Source organism: Momordica charantia (assembly GCF_013281855.1).
Source record: "Momordica charantia cultivar OHB3-1 chromosome 6 unlocalized genomic scaffold, Mcharantia_2.0 BLBB01000006.1, whole genome shotgun sequence".
Classification (NCBI taxonomy): Eukaryota; Viridiplantae; Streptophyta; class Magnoliopsida; order Cucurbitales; family Cucurbitaceae; genus Momordica; species Momordica charantia.
Window position 1 is genome coordinate 27,471,214 of NW_028275164.1, and position 16,192 is coordinate 27,487,405.

At 34.8% G+C, this 16,192-nt stretch overlaps 2 protein-coding genes across 4 annotated transcripts; one reads left to right on the forward strand and one right to left on the reverse strand.

The window, feature by feature from the left end:
* The first annotated feature begins 6,126 nt into the window (after positions 1-6,126).
* LOL1 (lsd one like 1) lies at positions 6,127-9,367 on the forward strand. 3 transcript variants are annotated; one of them, XM_022300277.2, is made up of 6 exons: positions 6,127-6,434; positions 6,873-7,062; positions 7,920-8,033; positions 8,186-8,299; positions 8,601-8,710; positions 9,025-9,367. In XM_022300277.2, the coding sequence occupies exons 2-6, from the start codon at positions 6,999-7,001 to the stop codon at positions 9,061-9,063; spliced, it is 441 nt and encodes a 146-aa protein (XP_022155969.1). In that variant the 5' UTR covers positions 6,127-6,434; positions 6,873-6,998; the 3' UTR covers positions 9,064-9,367. The 3 variants fall into 3 exon arrangements, with proteins under 3 accessions (XP_022155969.1, XP_022155980.1, XP_022155960.1); XM_022300288.2 differs by having other exon boundaries at positions 6,428-6,554; XM_022300268.2 differs by lacking the exon at positions 6,127-6,434 and adding an exon at positions 6,505-6,661.
* A 2,620-nt stretch (positions 9,368-11,987) lies between these two features.
* On the reverse strand, positions 11,988-15,360 carry FDC2 (2Fe-2S ferredoxin-like superfamily protein). Its single transcript, XM_022300245.2, has 6 exons — positions 15,038-15,360; positions 14,852-14,915; positions 14,419-14,507; positions 12,793-12,861; positions 12,420-12,464; positions 11,988-12,295 (listed from the first exon to the last, which is right to left on the reverse strand). The coding sequence occupies exons 1-6, from the start codon at positions 15,293-15,295 to the stop codon at positions 12,251-12,253; spliced, it is 570 nt and encodes a 189-aa protein (XP_022155937.1). The 5' UTR covers positions 15,296-15,360; the 3' UTR covers positions 11,988-12,250.
* Between the last annotated feature and the right edge of the window lie 832 nt (positions 15,361-16,192).

The window sequence follows — 16,192 nt, forward strand, 5'->3', positions numbered from 1 at the left end:
CATCAGAGTTTTGGACAAATTATAGATGGCGGGTGCTAAATCGACGTATCGACTAAAAAAAGGTGAGAACCAAATCGATCGCGGGACAAAACCAGCCACTAAACCATAATCAGAACCCAAATCCCAACAAAATCGACCACGTAACAATCATAGTCAAGTTGAATCAATTAAAACTAACAAAATCTACCGATAATTCAAATTGTTCCAACTGACTTGATTTTATATTTGTGCATGTTACATAGATGTTTTATATTTGCAAGGTATATTTGATACTTAGTATGTGATTTTTATGGGGGTCAAATAAGGAAGATGACAGATATTGATAGATATAGAAATTATAGGATAATTTCCATTTGTTAGTTTTAACCTTTAAGGCATAGGGGAGGAATAAACCCAAAATAGTTGCTAAAGGAACCAGGCCTTCCCCAAATTCAGTGATTAAATGGGCTTCAAAAACTCCCTCATGTCCTAAAGCTTTCCCATTTCATAATCTTGGACTGACCATTCTCATTTCTTTTGTAATAGATAGCTTTTGATTTTTCTTTTTGGTTTGGTTTTTGGGGGTCATCTTGTAAAACTGTCTACTTCAGCTGAATGTTAATTTGCAGATTTGATCTTCAGATATGTTCCAAAATTTCCCATCTGTCTTTATATATGATTGGGGGTTTGAGATGGATTTGTCACGTCAAAAATCGGCTTAAAAATGACGAGACAAGTGGGTTAGTTTTTTGATAAGATGAAATCCTTTTGAATCGAAATTAGGCCAAATAAGTGGATGTATTTGTTTAGAAGTGGATTGGTTTAAAGATAAAATAAAGTGTGATAGTAATTTGAATGAATGATGTGAAAGGGGGGGGGGGGGGGGGGGGGGGGGTGGCACAGTTTACATTTTTTAAAATAAGACTAAAATCAACCTTATCTTATGATCAAATCAAGCAGATTATTTTAATTAGGAGTTTGGTAGGCCCCATATACCTACTGATATTCAAATCTCAGAAAGGAGGAAAAAGAGGACATTGCCGAAAATGTTATGTGACAGATCTGTGTAGAAATGGAAAATAAGTAAACAAGTTGGCTTTCTTGGTTTGGTTCGAGGAAACAGAACTCTCTCTTTTTTTTTTTTTTCAGTTTAACAAATGTTAGGGAGGAGATATCGAATCTCTAAACTTTGAGAAGGTAATATGTGTTGATTAAGGAACATTTTGCATTTTTAGTTTTAACAATTTGAAAAGTACCAGGGATGTGAAAAAAGTTTCATATCAGTTCCAAATGTGGAATATTCTAATTATTCCTATTTGACGTGGAACCGATCGATCTAGCTATGAGCAGGTTGAAGAGAGCTCTAACAGACCCTCCAATACTCCACCCCTTCAAGAGCAGGATGCCAAAAAGTGGAATCATGAGTTTCTAAGTAAAGAAGAGCCTTATTTTTTATTCATTTATTAAGACTATACATGTGAATAAATGGTAGAACTAATACCATCAATTAGAATTTTTTTATTTTTTATTATTTATTTATTTATTTATTTATTTTTAATGATTTGTGTCTACCTGTGAGTGTTTCTATAGTTAGAAGAGACCATTTCTGTTGGTATCATTTTGTAGCAAAGTTTGAAAAGTTTTAATCTGATTATTTTGTGCCTAGGTCTGAATATTTTCTTGATATAGTTTGAGCAATTTTGTGATACAATTTTGAGTCTTTTGTTAATTGAATATTGTATGAATTATGGACAATTTTTTTTTAATCTATTTTAGGTTTAGTTTGATGAATATAAATTTTGATATTAGAATATAGAAGTTCCCCATTTGTTTATTAATTTGCATGGAAGTCTTATAGGTAGAGTTGAAGAAACATAACTATACATATGGGCTCAAGTCTAAAATAGCAAGAATGAGTTGTCTAGATCTAAGATATCACTTGGATGACCTATTGGTAAGTTTTCTTGAATAATGTGTGTGATCGGTCATACACCAGGATAAATACCTCATTTATATACGAAAAATGCTATAGTTGATAGAGCTTAGCAATCGATTGACCATCTAGTAGTACGTTATTTAACATCTTCCTTTTGTTTGAAAAAACCAATGCATAAGGCGTAGAGTGGCTCCATTCTAAAACTCAACATTAATCAACTAGAAACTCAAATACTCAACTTCCTCTCATCCCCTCGAGGGAGCTTGCCGTACACGCTCTCTCTGTCTCTCCCCTTCCTCGCCCCTTTTTGGAATATGCCCAGAGGGACCTCCAACGCTATGTTCCACCTTGTAGGCTATCTCAAACTTAGTCCCAAACGATGTAAGAGTTAGATTGATTTCTCTCATTAACTACAACCTTTAAACGAAGATCAATTAGTACATCTAACATTTATCGTGTCTGTTATATAGTGTTCATGTTCCCCATAAATATATCGATAATGGATAGAAAAGAGAGTATGTTGTCATAAAACGAATGAGTTGTCTATCCATGACACTAGTATAACTTTTAAATTTGGTCATGCGTGATTACATATAGGAACAAATTCAAGTCTCTCGTTAATTATACAATTTCAAAATTGGTACATTGAAGTTATACATCATGGTCCTCTAGTTTGTATAGCGAGGCATGTTCCCCATAAAAATTTATGTTTGGGCTACAAATGGTTAGAATTGGAGGGGCAGAGAGGAAAATGCCAAGAGTTGAGAGTGACAATACAAAGTGAAGGTAGTTTTCAATGGGTCCATACATATATCACATTTCATTCAGCAATAGATCTTGATATATCCTTTCACTTTGGAATTTCTACTCACTTTGGTTTTTGCATCTTCCATGGCCCTTTTTACTACAACTTTCTATTCAATATCTAAATCATAATACCCTTTTTATCCTTTTTTTAATTACTTCTAAAGTATGCATATCCTGGAGAAGAGTTCGTGAGAAAAAGTATACCTATAAAAAAGGTCGATCTTAGTGAGGAAAAATATATAAAAAGAGATAGATTAATGACAAAAAGGTATGTAGAGAATTGAACTAGAAAAGTAGAAATGGAAGTAGAATTAAGTGAGAATAATATGATAAAAGACTAAAAATGTTAGAGTTGAAAATACTTAATTAGAAGTTAACATATTTTATAATGTAGTATAAATTGGCAACTTGTAATTATTGGAGGTGAGGATTGGAATATCCAGTTGGGATCAACTTAGAATAATAAGGAAAAAAAGGGCCAACAAAAGTACAACTTAGTGGTCCTCTCAGCTGTAATTTACAAGCTTGTATGTGAGCATTTAATTTCAATTGGCTTTAAATTTTATGAAGGTTTAATTATCCATGGCTTCAATTCAGTTTCAAAGTTAATAAGTGGAGTGGATTCAAATTTATCCCTCAGGCTTTTCTATCTTTTTTGATTTCCTACTCTTTAAAAACAAAACTCATATATACATTAGATTACTGTTACAAAGAAATAAGCGAGATCCAGCTAGGCGATAGACTGAAGAAAGTCAAGAAGTGAGCACGAATCAGGAAAAGGGGCCAGTACCTGACGACCCGAGCCGGCCCTCGACCAACTAGTGGTCGGCATTGAGACCTCCTCAGTATCGAACAGTTCTCGATCCCCCAATCAAGAACCCTAACGGTTCATCCCGAATCATCCCGCCTCGATTCTCGATTCGACATTAATTCCACAATGAAACAAACGGACCCAACATGAGGTTCACCCCGTCTAGATCTCCTAAGTGCATTAGGATTCAACTGATGTAAATCCTAAAGGGCTTAAGGGATTAGGATTCGACCTCTATAGATAGGAAAGTAAGCTAAATCTAAAGATATGCTCACAACACTTTACACTTTGTACTCAACTACTCTGATTCTGACTTAAGCATCGGAGCCTATGTGGCAAGAGTCACACTCGTCTTTAATGATATTATATTTTGCAGGTCTCGTCGATCTCTTTTATTCTTGAATATTGGTGCGAATTTTGCAGAATCACAGGAAGTCAAATTTATGCATCAACACACCCATTTCCATCATATTTTTGTTTTTAAAAAGATTTATATGAAAATTAAATTTTCATATTAAATATACAAAATTTTCATTTTATATTTCTTATACACTTTATAAGTCAAAAATATAAATCATACTTTTTTATTACTTTTCTTTTTAATTTTGTTGTTCGAGAACATCTCAAAACAAGAAACCAATAACTTCTCTCTCTCAATTCTCTCTCTTGACATCTTTAACTTTTGCTAACAATATCTCTCCAACCTATCTATCTCTAACGTACATCTTTGAAAAAAATTTTTGAATTATCAAATACGAATGGATAAGATTTATTAAATCGTTGGACTATATAACAAATATAATGCAAAGTATGTTGTACTATTTAATACACTATGCAAATCACTAACAAAATAAACGTGATTATATCAAGAACCACAACCTAACTAATTAGATTGATATGACAAGTTACTACTTGCATACATCAAATTATTTCACATATATTATTAAGAGTGGGTTTCAATAATTACTGGATCAAAATTATTGGAGGGATGATGGTTAAATTAATTTTTAGCTACTATGCTTTAATCTTTATTCCGTGTGCTTTCAAAGAAATACTATTATTATTCGTATCTGAAATCTAAAACTTACTAAATATCATTGTTCTTTATAAGCAATAATAAAAAATTCAACGTGACAGGTTATTTGTATATATGATAAATGAGGTAAGATCTTTTCTTAAACCAAGGTATTCATGTTAAGATGATAGTTAAAAGATTAGCTTTCCAACTAAACTTAAAAGATGAAGTAGATCACTAAGTATCAAAAAATAATCAAAAAGAACAAAAAATCCAAAATTTGGCCTCTCCATTTTGAATGTTATCATTCCTATTACTTCTTATTCATAGTAGGACTATACAATATTAAATTTCTATGAAATAGACTACTGATGAGAAAAAATCTCCTATTTCTACCACAAAAATAACTGAAAAATTTAAAGAAAGCAATAAAATAGAAAAACACAAGAATTAACGAGAAAAACCTTCAAACTGGAGAAAAAACCACAACCTACAAGGAAAAATCTACTATGTAAAAATGATTGTCAAGCAAATACCGCTCAGTTAAATGGAGCTGGTATACCAAACTTACGTATTTCAATCGAAATGATTAAAACTCAAGCATATGAGCTCTCCTTTTATAGTAGTTAGAACACACCTCCTACTTGTATCTTTTCTACATGAGACAATTTCCAGCCTTTGAAGTTTACTCTTACAATATGGGACAACTTCTGTTCCAATATTTTACCAAAACCTAACAACTACACCCTAAATTGAAAGTGAAGTAAAAAAATTCAAAAACCAACCTAAATAGGAGTGTTAAAACCACCGGCGATTCTGGTTTGGCATACAATTTTGGAAAGTTGCCTCTTTTTGGAGGACTTGGAACAAAATCACCCAAAGATAAAAAGGTTTGGCACAAAAATGAGGAGTGATGTTGTTGAATTTTGTTGTGTCACTCTCACATTTAGAGATGTGTGTTTGAATTTGGCCAAGGCATGTGCTTGTTTCTCACTTCCACTCAATACACTTTGACTTTCCACTTAATTGCTAACTATTTACACACACATTCATTTGAAACAAAAATCCCTCCTTTCCCCTTACCTCCTGCAACATACATCTTCTCGATTATAACTTTAGAGGACCGACCGACCGACTTTTTAGTACAATATGTGAAGTTGAGATTCGAACCTACAAAATTTTAATCGAAAATATAAACTTTAACCAGTTGAGCTATACTAAAACTGGCGTAAATAATGCGTAAAATTGATAATGAATGGAAGGAATAGCGGACTGGTGTAATTCTGGGGACCACCCAAAGCAAATGAGTAAGGGGTGAAAATCCATAGGAAATGGAGAGAGAGAGTGTGTGACGCGGCTCATCAACAGCCATGAATGTTCCCATTCGAAAGGAGCGTGTGGCGTTTGGCCCACTCACGTGTACCAAATGCCTTTTCCCTTCTTTCCCGTCTTCTCTACCATTGCCAACATATTAAATAAAACCATTTTCTTAAAAAAAAAAGTTTGATCTTGATCTTGATGTCTCACCAATACTTTTCTTACCCCTCAACCCTTTTCATTTTCTTCTTTAATTTAGTACTCTGTCTCTTTTTTCCCCCTTTTCTTCCCTTTAAATATCATTTCCCCACCCATCTTTTAACTTGCTTCTTTCTTGTTGGATCATGTTTTGTTTTTCAAATTTTGACGTGGGTAACAAGTGTTTTCTAACTTACAGAGATGTGATTAATGGGTTACATTAGATTGAGGTGAAAAAGGATTTGAATGTTTTTTTTTTCGATTTTAGTTTGGGTAACATGCTCTAGGGGTTAGACAATTTTTGGTGCTGAGAGAAGCCAATGGAAAGAACTTTGTCAAAGAAAGGAAATGGAGAAAGACAAAGCTAGAGGGTAAAAGTTATCCTATTTGCTCTCTCTTTCTTTCTTGGTTACTTTGAAAAATGTCAAAATTTTTACATCCTCTCTCTTTCTCTTTCTCTCTCTCTCTACAGCAAGTTGCAATTGCAAAATGTATGAATTTCCACTTGCCCCACTTTCTCATTTGCCCAGCAAAATTCCATTGCCTTTCCAAGCTTTTCTTCTCCAGCTTCTTTTTTGCTGGGTTTTCTTCATATTTGGTTTGTTCCATATTTCTTTTCCAGTAATACATTTATGAACTGTCCTGCTTTTGAGGGTTCTACTCGTCACTCATCAAATTCCTTCATTTCATTCAAATTTTTGCCCAACCAATGAAGCAATTTTCTATCAAATCTACACTTCTCTCTCTCTCTCTCTCTCTCTTTTTGTTAGCTTATTTGATTCTCTGTATTTTCTGTGAACTTTCTCCAGAGATATATTTTCCATGGGAAGGTAGCTAAAGTTGTCTGTTGCTGAGGCAGTGAGCTTTTCAAGAGCTTGATTGGAAGAGAGAGAGAGGGTTAAACAGAGAAGATTTTGCCTTCTTCAAGCTGCAAAATGCCACCAGTTCCTCTTGCCCCATATCCAACTTCATCAGCACCATATACACCACCTGCTAATGGTATTTTGCTCATTCCCAAACTACATTCTTGTTTGGTTGCTGAGAAAATGTCTGTTTGGTAATGTTCCTATTTATTGTTTCTGTTTTTTCATTTTTAACGAAGAAAAATGTGGCTCCAATCTCCATGAATTGAAGTATGATAAAATAATCTTTTTATTTATGTTTTGAAACAATTTAGAAATGTGGAGAAGAAACTCATTTTGGTTGTTTCCAAATTTTCTATACAACTGTGAGAATGTTAAAAAAAAAAGGAGATACGAGAAATAAAATTAGTTGCAAAATATTTAGATTTTTTAAGAAAATTGAAAACGAGAAATAAGAGACGGAAACGTTACCACAAGAGCCCATCGTTCCCATTTTCCAAATTCCTGGTTGGGATGTCTATTGGTTTCCCTTCTCCCTTGAGTCTTTAGTCATTCTCTTCACTCTCAATGGAATTTTAACAAGTCCATTAAGTTTAATAAGAGCTGTCAATTCCAAGAGTCTGGTTTATATTCCAAGAATCAAGTTTTCAAAATTAGATTGGATTTTCTATGTGTTATAACCATTCTGATTTTCTAAATTAAGTTTATAAACAGCATTCCAACGATATGTTTATTTATTTTTGTTATCTACCTTTTAGAAGCATTTTCAAAAACAAAATCTAAGCAAAATTTTGAAAACTAAAAAATGAATTTTTAATTTTGTGTTTCAAATTTGGCTACAAATTCAAATGTGTCAAAGAAGTGGGGGAGAAAGCTTTCAAAAACAGAAAACTGAAAACTAAACCGTTCAAACTTGGCCTTTGTTTTCATAGATCAGTGATCTGTTATTGGTACTCAACTAAGCTATAAAATGGGGATTTTGTTGGTCTTCAGCTGCACAAAGCCAGCTGGTGTGCTCCGGATGCAGAAACCTTTTGCTTTATCCAGTTGGGGCAACCTCTGTTTGCTGTGCAGTTTGTAATGCAGTTACTGCCGTACCGCCTCCCGGTATATTCATTCTTCCTCTTCTTCTTCTTCGTCTCCCTTTTTCGGATTTCTACTTTCAACCTGAAAATGAATAGTACAAGTGCGGTAGGGAATTCTGTTCTTTTTCTTTAGAAGAAAGATTATGAGTTTTAGTTGCTTTTATGTGTAAACAGGCACAGAAATGGCACAATTGGTGTGTGGGGGCTGCCATACTCTTCTCATGTACATCCGCGGTGCTACAAGCGTACAATGTTCTTGTTGCCATACCGTCAACTTAGCTTTGGAAGGTATAGAGATATAACTATTGTCGAGTGCGATTCTTAGTCATCTCGAACAAATCTTAGTAACTTTACAAATCTCGAACAAATCTTGGTAAGTTGCTCGGGATGCCTAGAACAACTCCTAACTAGTTCCCATCATAAATAGCAGCATTATGTTGTTGCATATGTTATAGGTAACTGTTGATTCTCTATTCACCAAAGAGCATATATTCGCTTCGGTTCTTCTGAGAATAGTTTGCAGCTGCGGATCTTGGTTTTCTAAGGCATAAACTCATGTGAATTTAGCATCAAATGTGTACTGGTGCAGCGAATCAGGTGGCGCACGTCAGCTGCGGGAACTGCAGGATGCTACTGATGTATCAGTATGGCGCGCGCTCGGTGAAGTGTGCAGTATGCAATTTTGTGACATCAGTTGGGGTCAGTATAAAACTTCATTTTTGTTCGTTAGTTTTCATTAGTTGCTCTCCTTTTGATATGAACACAGATTTGAAACTAAGCCATTCGATCTAAATCATTAGTAGTTCGCGGATTCTGGTTTAGAAATAAGAATTCATCAGAAAGCTGAAAACACCAAACAGAGCTGATACCAAATGTTAAAAGTTAACTTTTTTTTCAAAGATTCTGCTACAAGCCTTAGTTTTTGTTCCATCTTTCCACTTTCATTTCTTACTTTAGTGTGAAGAGAAGTCATACATTTTGGCATCTCACAATATCAATGTCTTTCTATGTAGATGTCGACAAGCGCAAGCGCGATCGATCAGAAAGCCTAATATCTGAAGTTATCGTAATCTTGGTTGTCTCAAATTCAACAACTACGGCTATGCAACATTCGTAAAAATGCCCTCCCACCGTGTTTGCGACTCGACAAATGGAGGTTCTTCTTGATATTCACTTGTATAGAGCTGTGTTTCTGCGCGTGAACTTTAAATGTTGCGTTTTTCGTCGTCTTCACAGTGCTTGAATGATATTTGTATGATTTAATTAGTTTTTGGCCTCCTATGGCCAACATTTCATACTATGCTGAGTGTAATATAACTGTTGGATAAAGATGGATTTTGGTTTCTTCTTCTTTTACCCTTCACTTTGGTGGACTGCACAGAAAAAGTTCATATCAGAAATCAGCTTTTTGACTTGTCAACTGCTTTTGCTTCATTATCACAACATAATGCTCTGCAGTCAATTCAGATACTAATTGACTTTGATCCATGTGAGTTTTGTTCAGCTGGGACCAAAAGAGAGAGAAGGACAAAACTACAGCTTCGAAAATAATACTTATTCCAGTCTCGTTTGATAATTATTTTATTTTCCGTTTTTTATTTTTGGAATTTTAGCTTAAACACTACTCTCGCCTATCTGTTTTTTGCTTGTTATCAAAATTATTTTTTAAATCTAAACCAAATTCTAAAAACTAAAAGAAAGTAGTTTTTAAAAACTTGTTTTCGGTTTTGAAATTTGGCTAAGCATTCAATGCACTTGTAAGAATCGTGAATAAACATGCAAAAAAAATATAGAGGAGGTAAGCATAATTTTCAAAAACAGAAAATCTACCACGAAAAAACAGGATCTTAAGTATTAATTCGCACATATTGATTTTGAAGTTGTATTCTGGTCCTTAAAATTCATTTGATGTCAGATTGATCCCTACTATATTTTCCAGCTTTAATGATAAACTGACACGATAGGCCTTCGTAGGGACAAGTTATAAAAGAGAACCATAGGATAAAAACGATCAAGGACCAAAATGAAAAGTGAGCACGACGGATGGTCCCGACGAGGGGTCGAGTAAATTTAGCCTTCAGCTCCAAAGGAAGTTACTAAAACAACTATCATTATCTCTGTGCTCATTCACATGGTGCAAATTATCAGGTCATCAGCTGAAATTGGTCCCCTGTGGGCGCTCTGATTGTCCATTTTCTGCCTTCAAATTTTAAGCAGATCAGTACTTGTTGATTCTGCAACCAAACTGCTTCTACCCCACAAAATTGCTGGGAAGAAATCAGATTTTGAAACTGAGTGCAAAAGTTTTAACCTTTAGCACTTTGGACTCATTTAACTAAAAGCTGGTCATCCGATGCCAAGCTCTTCAATTCTCAGTTAAATTATGCAGTCCTTCTTATCTACTTTGTACAGAGAAATTGGATGGCGGGTCCTGTCTTACCACTCCTCCATTTAGATCGGCTCTTTAATACAAGGAACATAATTCATTTCGGTGACTTGTGCTTGGTGTCAAAAAGGTTCGAGTTGATCTTTCACTTGAAATAGATGGATCAGTACGTCGATATATAGCAATTGATTTCGATTAGAATGGAACGATATATGAGTCTCCTTCGTATACAAAAGATCATAATCATACATGTGGAGGGACTAAGTGGAGACAAAACAAGGTTAGCTTGCAATGGCCAATGGCCACCACAGACTTGAAGGCCTAACATTGTAACCATTTGGGGGAAGAAGTGGGGGACCTGAATCAGTTGAAATGGGAATCTGAGTTATTTTCCATTGATTTTCCCTCTTCTACTTTGAAGTTCTTCAGGCTGACATTGATTTGACCTAACTTAGAAAGCAGAAGGAAGAGGATACAAAGGGATCGGAAAAGATGCCACTTTTTTATTCTCCCTCAGAAGTTAAGGGGCAATACAACAAAGTGTGAGGTTGACAACAAAAGAGTCATTTTCCAAAGAGCAAAAAAAAAAAAAAAAAAAACCGAAAGGCTTGTATTTAGAACTACTTTAACATCATACAAGCTCAAAGAACTTCAATTATGTAGCCAAATTTCCGATCTAAGAACTTGAGGAGTTTTCGAAGTTTATCATTCGGTTTAACCAAATTAGCTGAGTTCTTACCTATAGTTCTCCTTCTCTTTTATTGTTTCTTGTGTCTTATACATTATTGCTTTTGGTTTCGGCTTCAAAATCAATTGACTAGGATGGAAATGGATAACCTTATCATCCTCATTGTTCTCATGTGTTTAGCCAAATAATCTTTCTATCAAAATCATTAACTCATGGTAACAAGACTTGAATCTTACCATAATCGTCGTGTGTCAATGCTCTGAATAGTTGATCTGGCCACTAATAGTCTTGTCTTGTCGAGCTAAGAGACAAGATCTTTCTTTCTATCATTCTCCTCCAAAACAGCCAAACCAAGAATTTAATAAGAATTATATAAGCTGTTCTTCAAGGCGAAAAAAAGATTTATACTTGTGAGATATATGTGCCTTCTAAACTTGTATATAAACTTTCATCTTACTATGTCCATTGTTCATAAAATACCCAAAAAAGAATTTATGGGTAAAACAAGCACCAAAGATGGGTTTTGAATATGTCCTGTGGTGGAATGATGCAGGCATCTCTACTCTTTTAACTTTGGGCTCTTTCAGCTGATTCCTACATTCTTTTGGATTGAAAATGCAGTCATTTGGAGTTCACAATGTGACAACTATAAATCTTCCTCATTGGGGAGTGTTTTTTTGCTTCTCCTTCCTACTTTTACCCCTTTTTGGCCTTTCTTTTTTCTACATATTTCTTGAACTGAAAAATGTAGTGGTTTTGTGTTTACAGGGAGAGGATGTAACAAAGACCTACCAAAGAGAGGGTTTGGTTAGTTGACTTCGGATAAGAATATAACCTAGCAGATTTAAATTATTGATTTGGGGTTCTCTCTAACTGAAATGCCCTATCAGAACATCTTCGCATTCCTCCAAAATAAACCGTCTCCATTTTTTGTGTTCAAGAGTACACAAACTTCCCATCAATGAGGAAAACAAAGGGAGAAAGCTTAGTGGCCAAAGGAAATATCAAAAAGAACAGGGATAATTGTTTCATTCTCCTATGATATTAACAGTCATAAACCATATAAATGAAGGAAGAAGATGAAGTTGAGCAGAGTAATGCTCCTCTACAGCATTCGTGGTAAACCATTCATGAATCAGTCCATAGATCCTCTAGGATCAATAGTTTACTCATCAGCCATGGCCAACTCCAGAGCATAGTCATCTCTCTCCTGGACAATTTAGTAAATTGTCAACTTTCAAGAAAGATCATTTTTATTTACTTCTTTTCTTTCTCTTACAATATTTTTCATCTCCCAGTAAATTTTGGTAGATCTAAGGAAGTAAAGAACTTACAATTGGCCCCCGAGCGAAATATCTTCCAAATTGAAGCCAATATACCTGCATGTGTAGTGGAGGATTGTTTAAATGGAACTCCCACAAACAGCTAAAAACCTTATTTTACATTTTCACAATTTGAACTTCAAATAGCAAGAAAAAATGACCATATCACTAAAAAAATACCAACATGGCAACATGTTGAATTAGGCCAAACAAACAGAACTTCGGTTTAACCAATTCCAACAATAATTCATGACTGGAAACACACAAATTAGGCTAATTGAGACAGCTATAAGGGAAAAATAGATTTATGAAGCTTATAATTATAAAAATAAAGAAATATGCTTCCACATTCCACTTACGGAGTGGCAGAGATTTGAAACAATACCTCATCCTCATCTTGTGTTTCAACTTCAACATCTGAGGTTGGAAAACCTACGCAAAGAAGTGCATACCCCTGAAGTGTAGAGAATAATTTGGAATATCAATCAGCAATGTAGTTATTATCTTTAACGTTGTCATGGTTATAACTACTGCGCTGGATGCTTCTTTAGTAAGCACCTCTATAAAAGTAAATTCTAAGGGAGGGAATTCCAAACATATGGCAACTTCTTGTTGCTTAAACATAGCTACAACTCCTTCCCTACAAGTAAATAATAATAAGCTTAAATTACAAATTTAGTCTTGAACTTTTAGAATTGTGTCTAATAAGTTATTAGACTTTCAATTTTATGTCTAAAAGATTCTTGAACTTTAAAAGTGTCTAATCGTGCGCAATAGGGTCCATTTTTTAATTCAAGAACTTATTAAACACAAGATAAAGGTCGGGGTTTAGAAGTTGCTATACAAACTATTGGGAATGTGACCAAAGGCTCATATTGGCTAGATAAGAGAGATCATAGCTATATTGTAAGGGACAACAGACTCTTCACATCTCCATAATGGTATGATATTGTTTATTTTGGACATAAGCCCTCATGTTATTTCATTGGTATCAGAGTCATGCCCCTAACTTAGTCATGTCGGCTTCGAGTGCCGAACAAAGAATTTGTGAGCCTCAGAGATAGTCATGGTGATTTGTGGTTGAGCTCTATCGGACAGGTGGTGTGATTCAAAAAAGAGGAGTTGGCTTGGTTAAAGGTGATGTGCTCGAGAGTAAACACGTATGATTGACTATTTGAGGAGAGGCTTGATGGTACTTTGTTAGAGGGGAGGATTGTTGAAAACGTGGTCAAAGTTTCACATTGACTAGATAAGGGGAAGATCATAGGTATATAAATGAGGAACAACATCTCCAGTGGTGCAAAGCCTTTTGAGTGAAACTAAAAGTAAAGTCATGAGGGCTTATGCCCAAAGTGGACAATATCATACCATTCTGGAGATGTGAAGGGCCCGTTGTCCCTAACGCAAACTCAACTACACTATCTCATCCTCAATTAGCAGCAGTTGCTTTTAGAATACTGATAGGATTGCTATTAAAATAGAATTGAGAATATTATTAGGATATTAAGGGTATATTAGTAATTGGGTTATGGAGTTTAGTTATAAATATAGTGAGGGGGAAAGGATGAAGGTAGGTAACGGTTAGTATGGTTTAGACTTGTGTAAGAATACTCAAGAGAGAGAAGGGTCCAAGTACCTCGAATGACTTGGATTATTGTAATCCTTCTATCCTTTTATCTTTCAATCTATTTTAGCTATTTGGTTCCTATCAAATACCTAGACATACTTGCACTAAATAAGTTTACCGTGCTCACCTGGTAAAATCTAACTTCGCGGCTCAAAATTCTTGTCTAATAATGAGAAGTTTCCAGTAAAATCTGGACTGGAGCATCTTAATGGCTAATGCATAATCTCACATTTTGCTTCATGGTTTTTCCCCAGCAAATCAATCAGTATTCATACTTAAGAAATTCAACGTAGAAATTTACGTGATTTCTGATTATAGCAATCTCTTCACGTACTAGCAATCTATTCTCAAAAATCAAGTCTAGAATCAAGTAAAATAAATTGCCTTTGATTTCAGCTCAGCAGATATTCCAAGGGCTTCAGGCTGTCTAATTTCGCCTGATTTTATTCGAACAGCACAACTAGTGCAACAACCTGTCATAAGACAAGTAATTTCAGAACATGGAATGTACTAATAATGTAGATCAAATAGAATTAGAAAAATGGCTTTTATTGCAGGAAGCAATAACTGAGAGAAGAGCAGGGGAAAAATAGTTTTACTTTTACATGATAGAGAAAAAGAAAAACTCCGTGTGATATGATTTCACAAAGTTACTACGAACTTGCAGCTACAATCTTTTACATGGCACTTAATGTAAATAAATCAATGAAACATCATTTTACAGACAAGTGAAATTACTCATCCAACGCCCCATACATTCTATTATTAACAAGAATGAACAGAGTTCGTCAATAATTGGTGAATTAGGGAACAATACCGTGCCTGCAAGCAAAAGGAAGAGATATGCTCTGAGCTTCGGCAGTGTGCAATATGTACTGATCCTGCATTTTTGAATTTATTACCCGCGCCTCACAACCATTAAACAATAAAATACTATCTACCAAGAAGATTTCAAAACTTCGGGCTTATCGATTCTACAAAATTGAGTAAGCTGGTGGCGTACCTCAGGAACAACGAATTCATGAACAACGCCTCTCTGTCTGTCGTGAACGGTGACCTTATGAGTCGGAATTGAAGCAGAACCGTTGTCGGTCCGGCCGGCGACATCGATAGCTGCCTGGAGCTCAGTCGACGTCGTTTTTCGGCGGCATTTCAAGAGGTCGGAAAAGCGACGGTTCCGATTTGGCGAGAGGAATCTCCGAGAGCATTCCAACTTCCAATTTACTGAACGGGGGGAGGTGCAGGGAAGGAGAACGTCCATATGTTATGGTTGCTTTGTGAAGCTCCGGCGAGAGAGTCAGTTGTGTGAAGGTGCAGCGATGAGATAACGTAACGCAGAAAAGGACGAGGGGAGCGGTTATACGGTGTTCTAGCGCCTACCCGTAGAATTCATAGAACCATATCAACCGTTGATTTAGTTGACTCTCTCAGTCAATTAAGTTTTAAAACTTAATTAGAATAATTTTAAGGAGTTAAAATATTTACTTAAATTTTAGAGAGAAAATATATTTTATTGGCTAAATTATAATTTTAATTCGGAGATATTAAATAAGTCTTTAAACTTTAAAAACGGTTAAATAAGTTCTACCAAATTTACTGTAGAACTCGTCCCATTTTTAGATCTATCAAACTTATCACATGTGGAAAGTTTTATTTAATACATCCTAACCATGTAATATTTAAATTTTATAGTTAACAAGCAAATAAGCACTAGTGGTGAGTTAGCGGCATAACTCATTTAACGTAAAATTAAAAGTTCAAGAATCTATTTGACACTTTTAAAGTTCAAGTCCTATTTGACACCATCTTTAAAGTTCGAAAACTAAATTTGTAATTTAACTCTTAATTAATTCAAAATTCAAATGAGTCTCTGAAACTATTTAACCATTTAAACTATGTTCAACTCCCAAAAGTGTTAGTGTTGATTAATTAACTAAATAAATGTGAATAATTTTTTGATGAGCCTCTGAAACTAGGAAGCTTATTAATTGATATTGATAGCTATTTAATTCTTGACTTACATATTCATTTTAGTTCTCTCTAATGATAGAAAATTTGGTTTAAAAAGGAGAACATTATGCATTATTTGTAAATTTGAGACTTCAACTGAAAAGGTTTTATGAAATTGACCTTCAACTCTATTTTCCTCCTCTCGGAC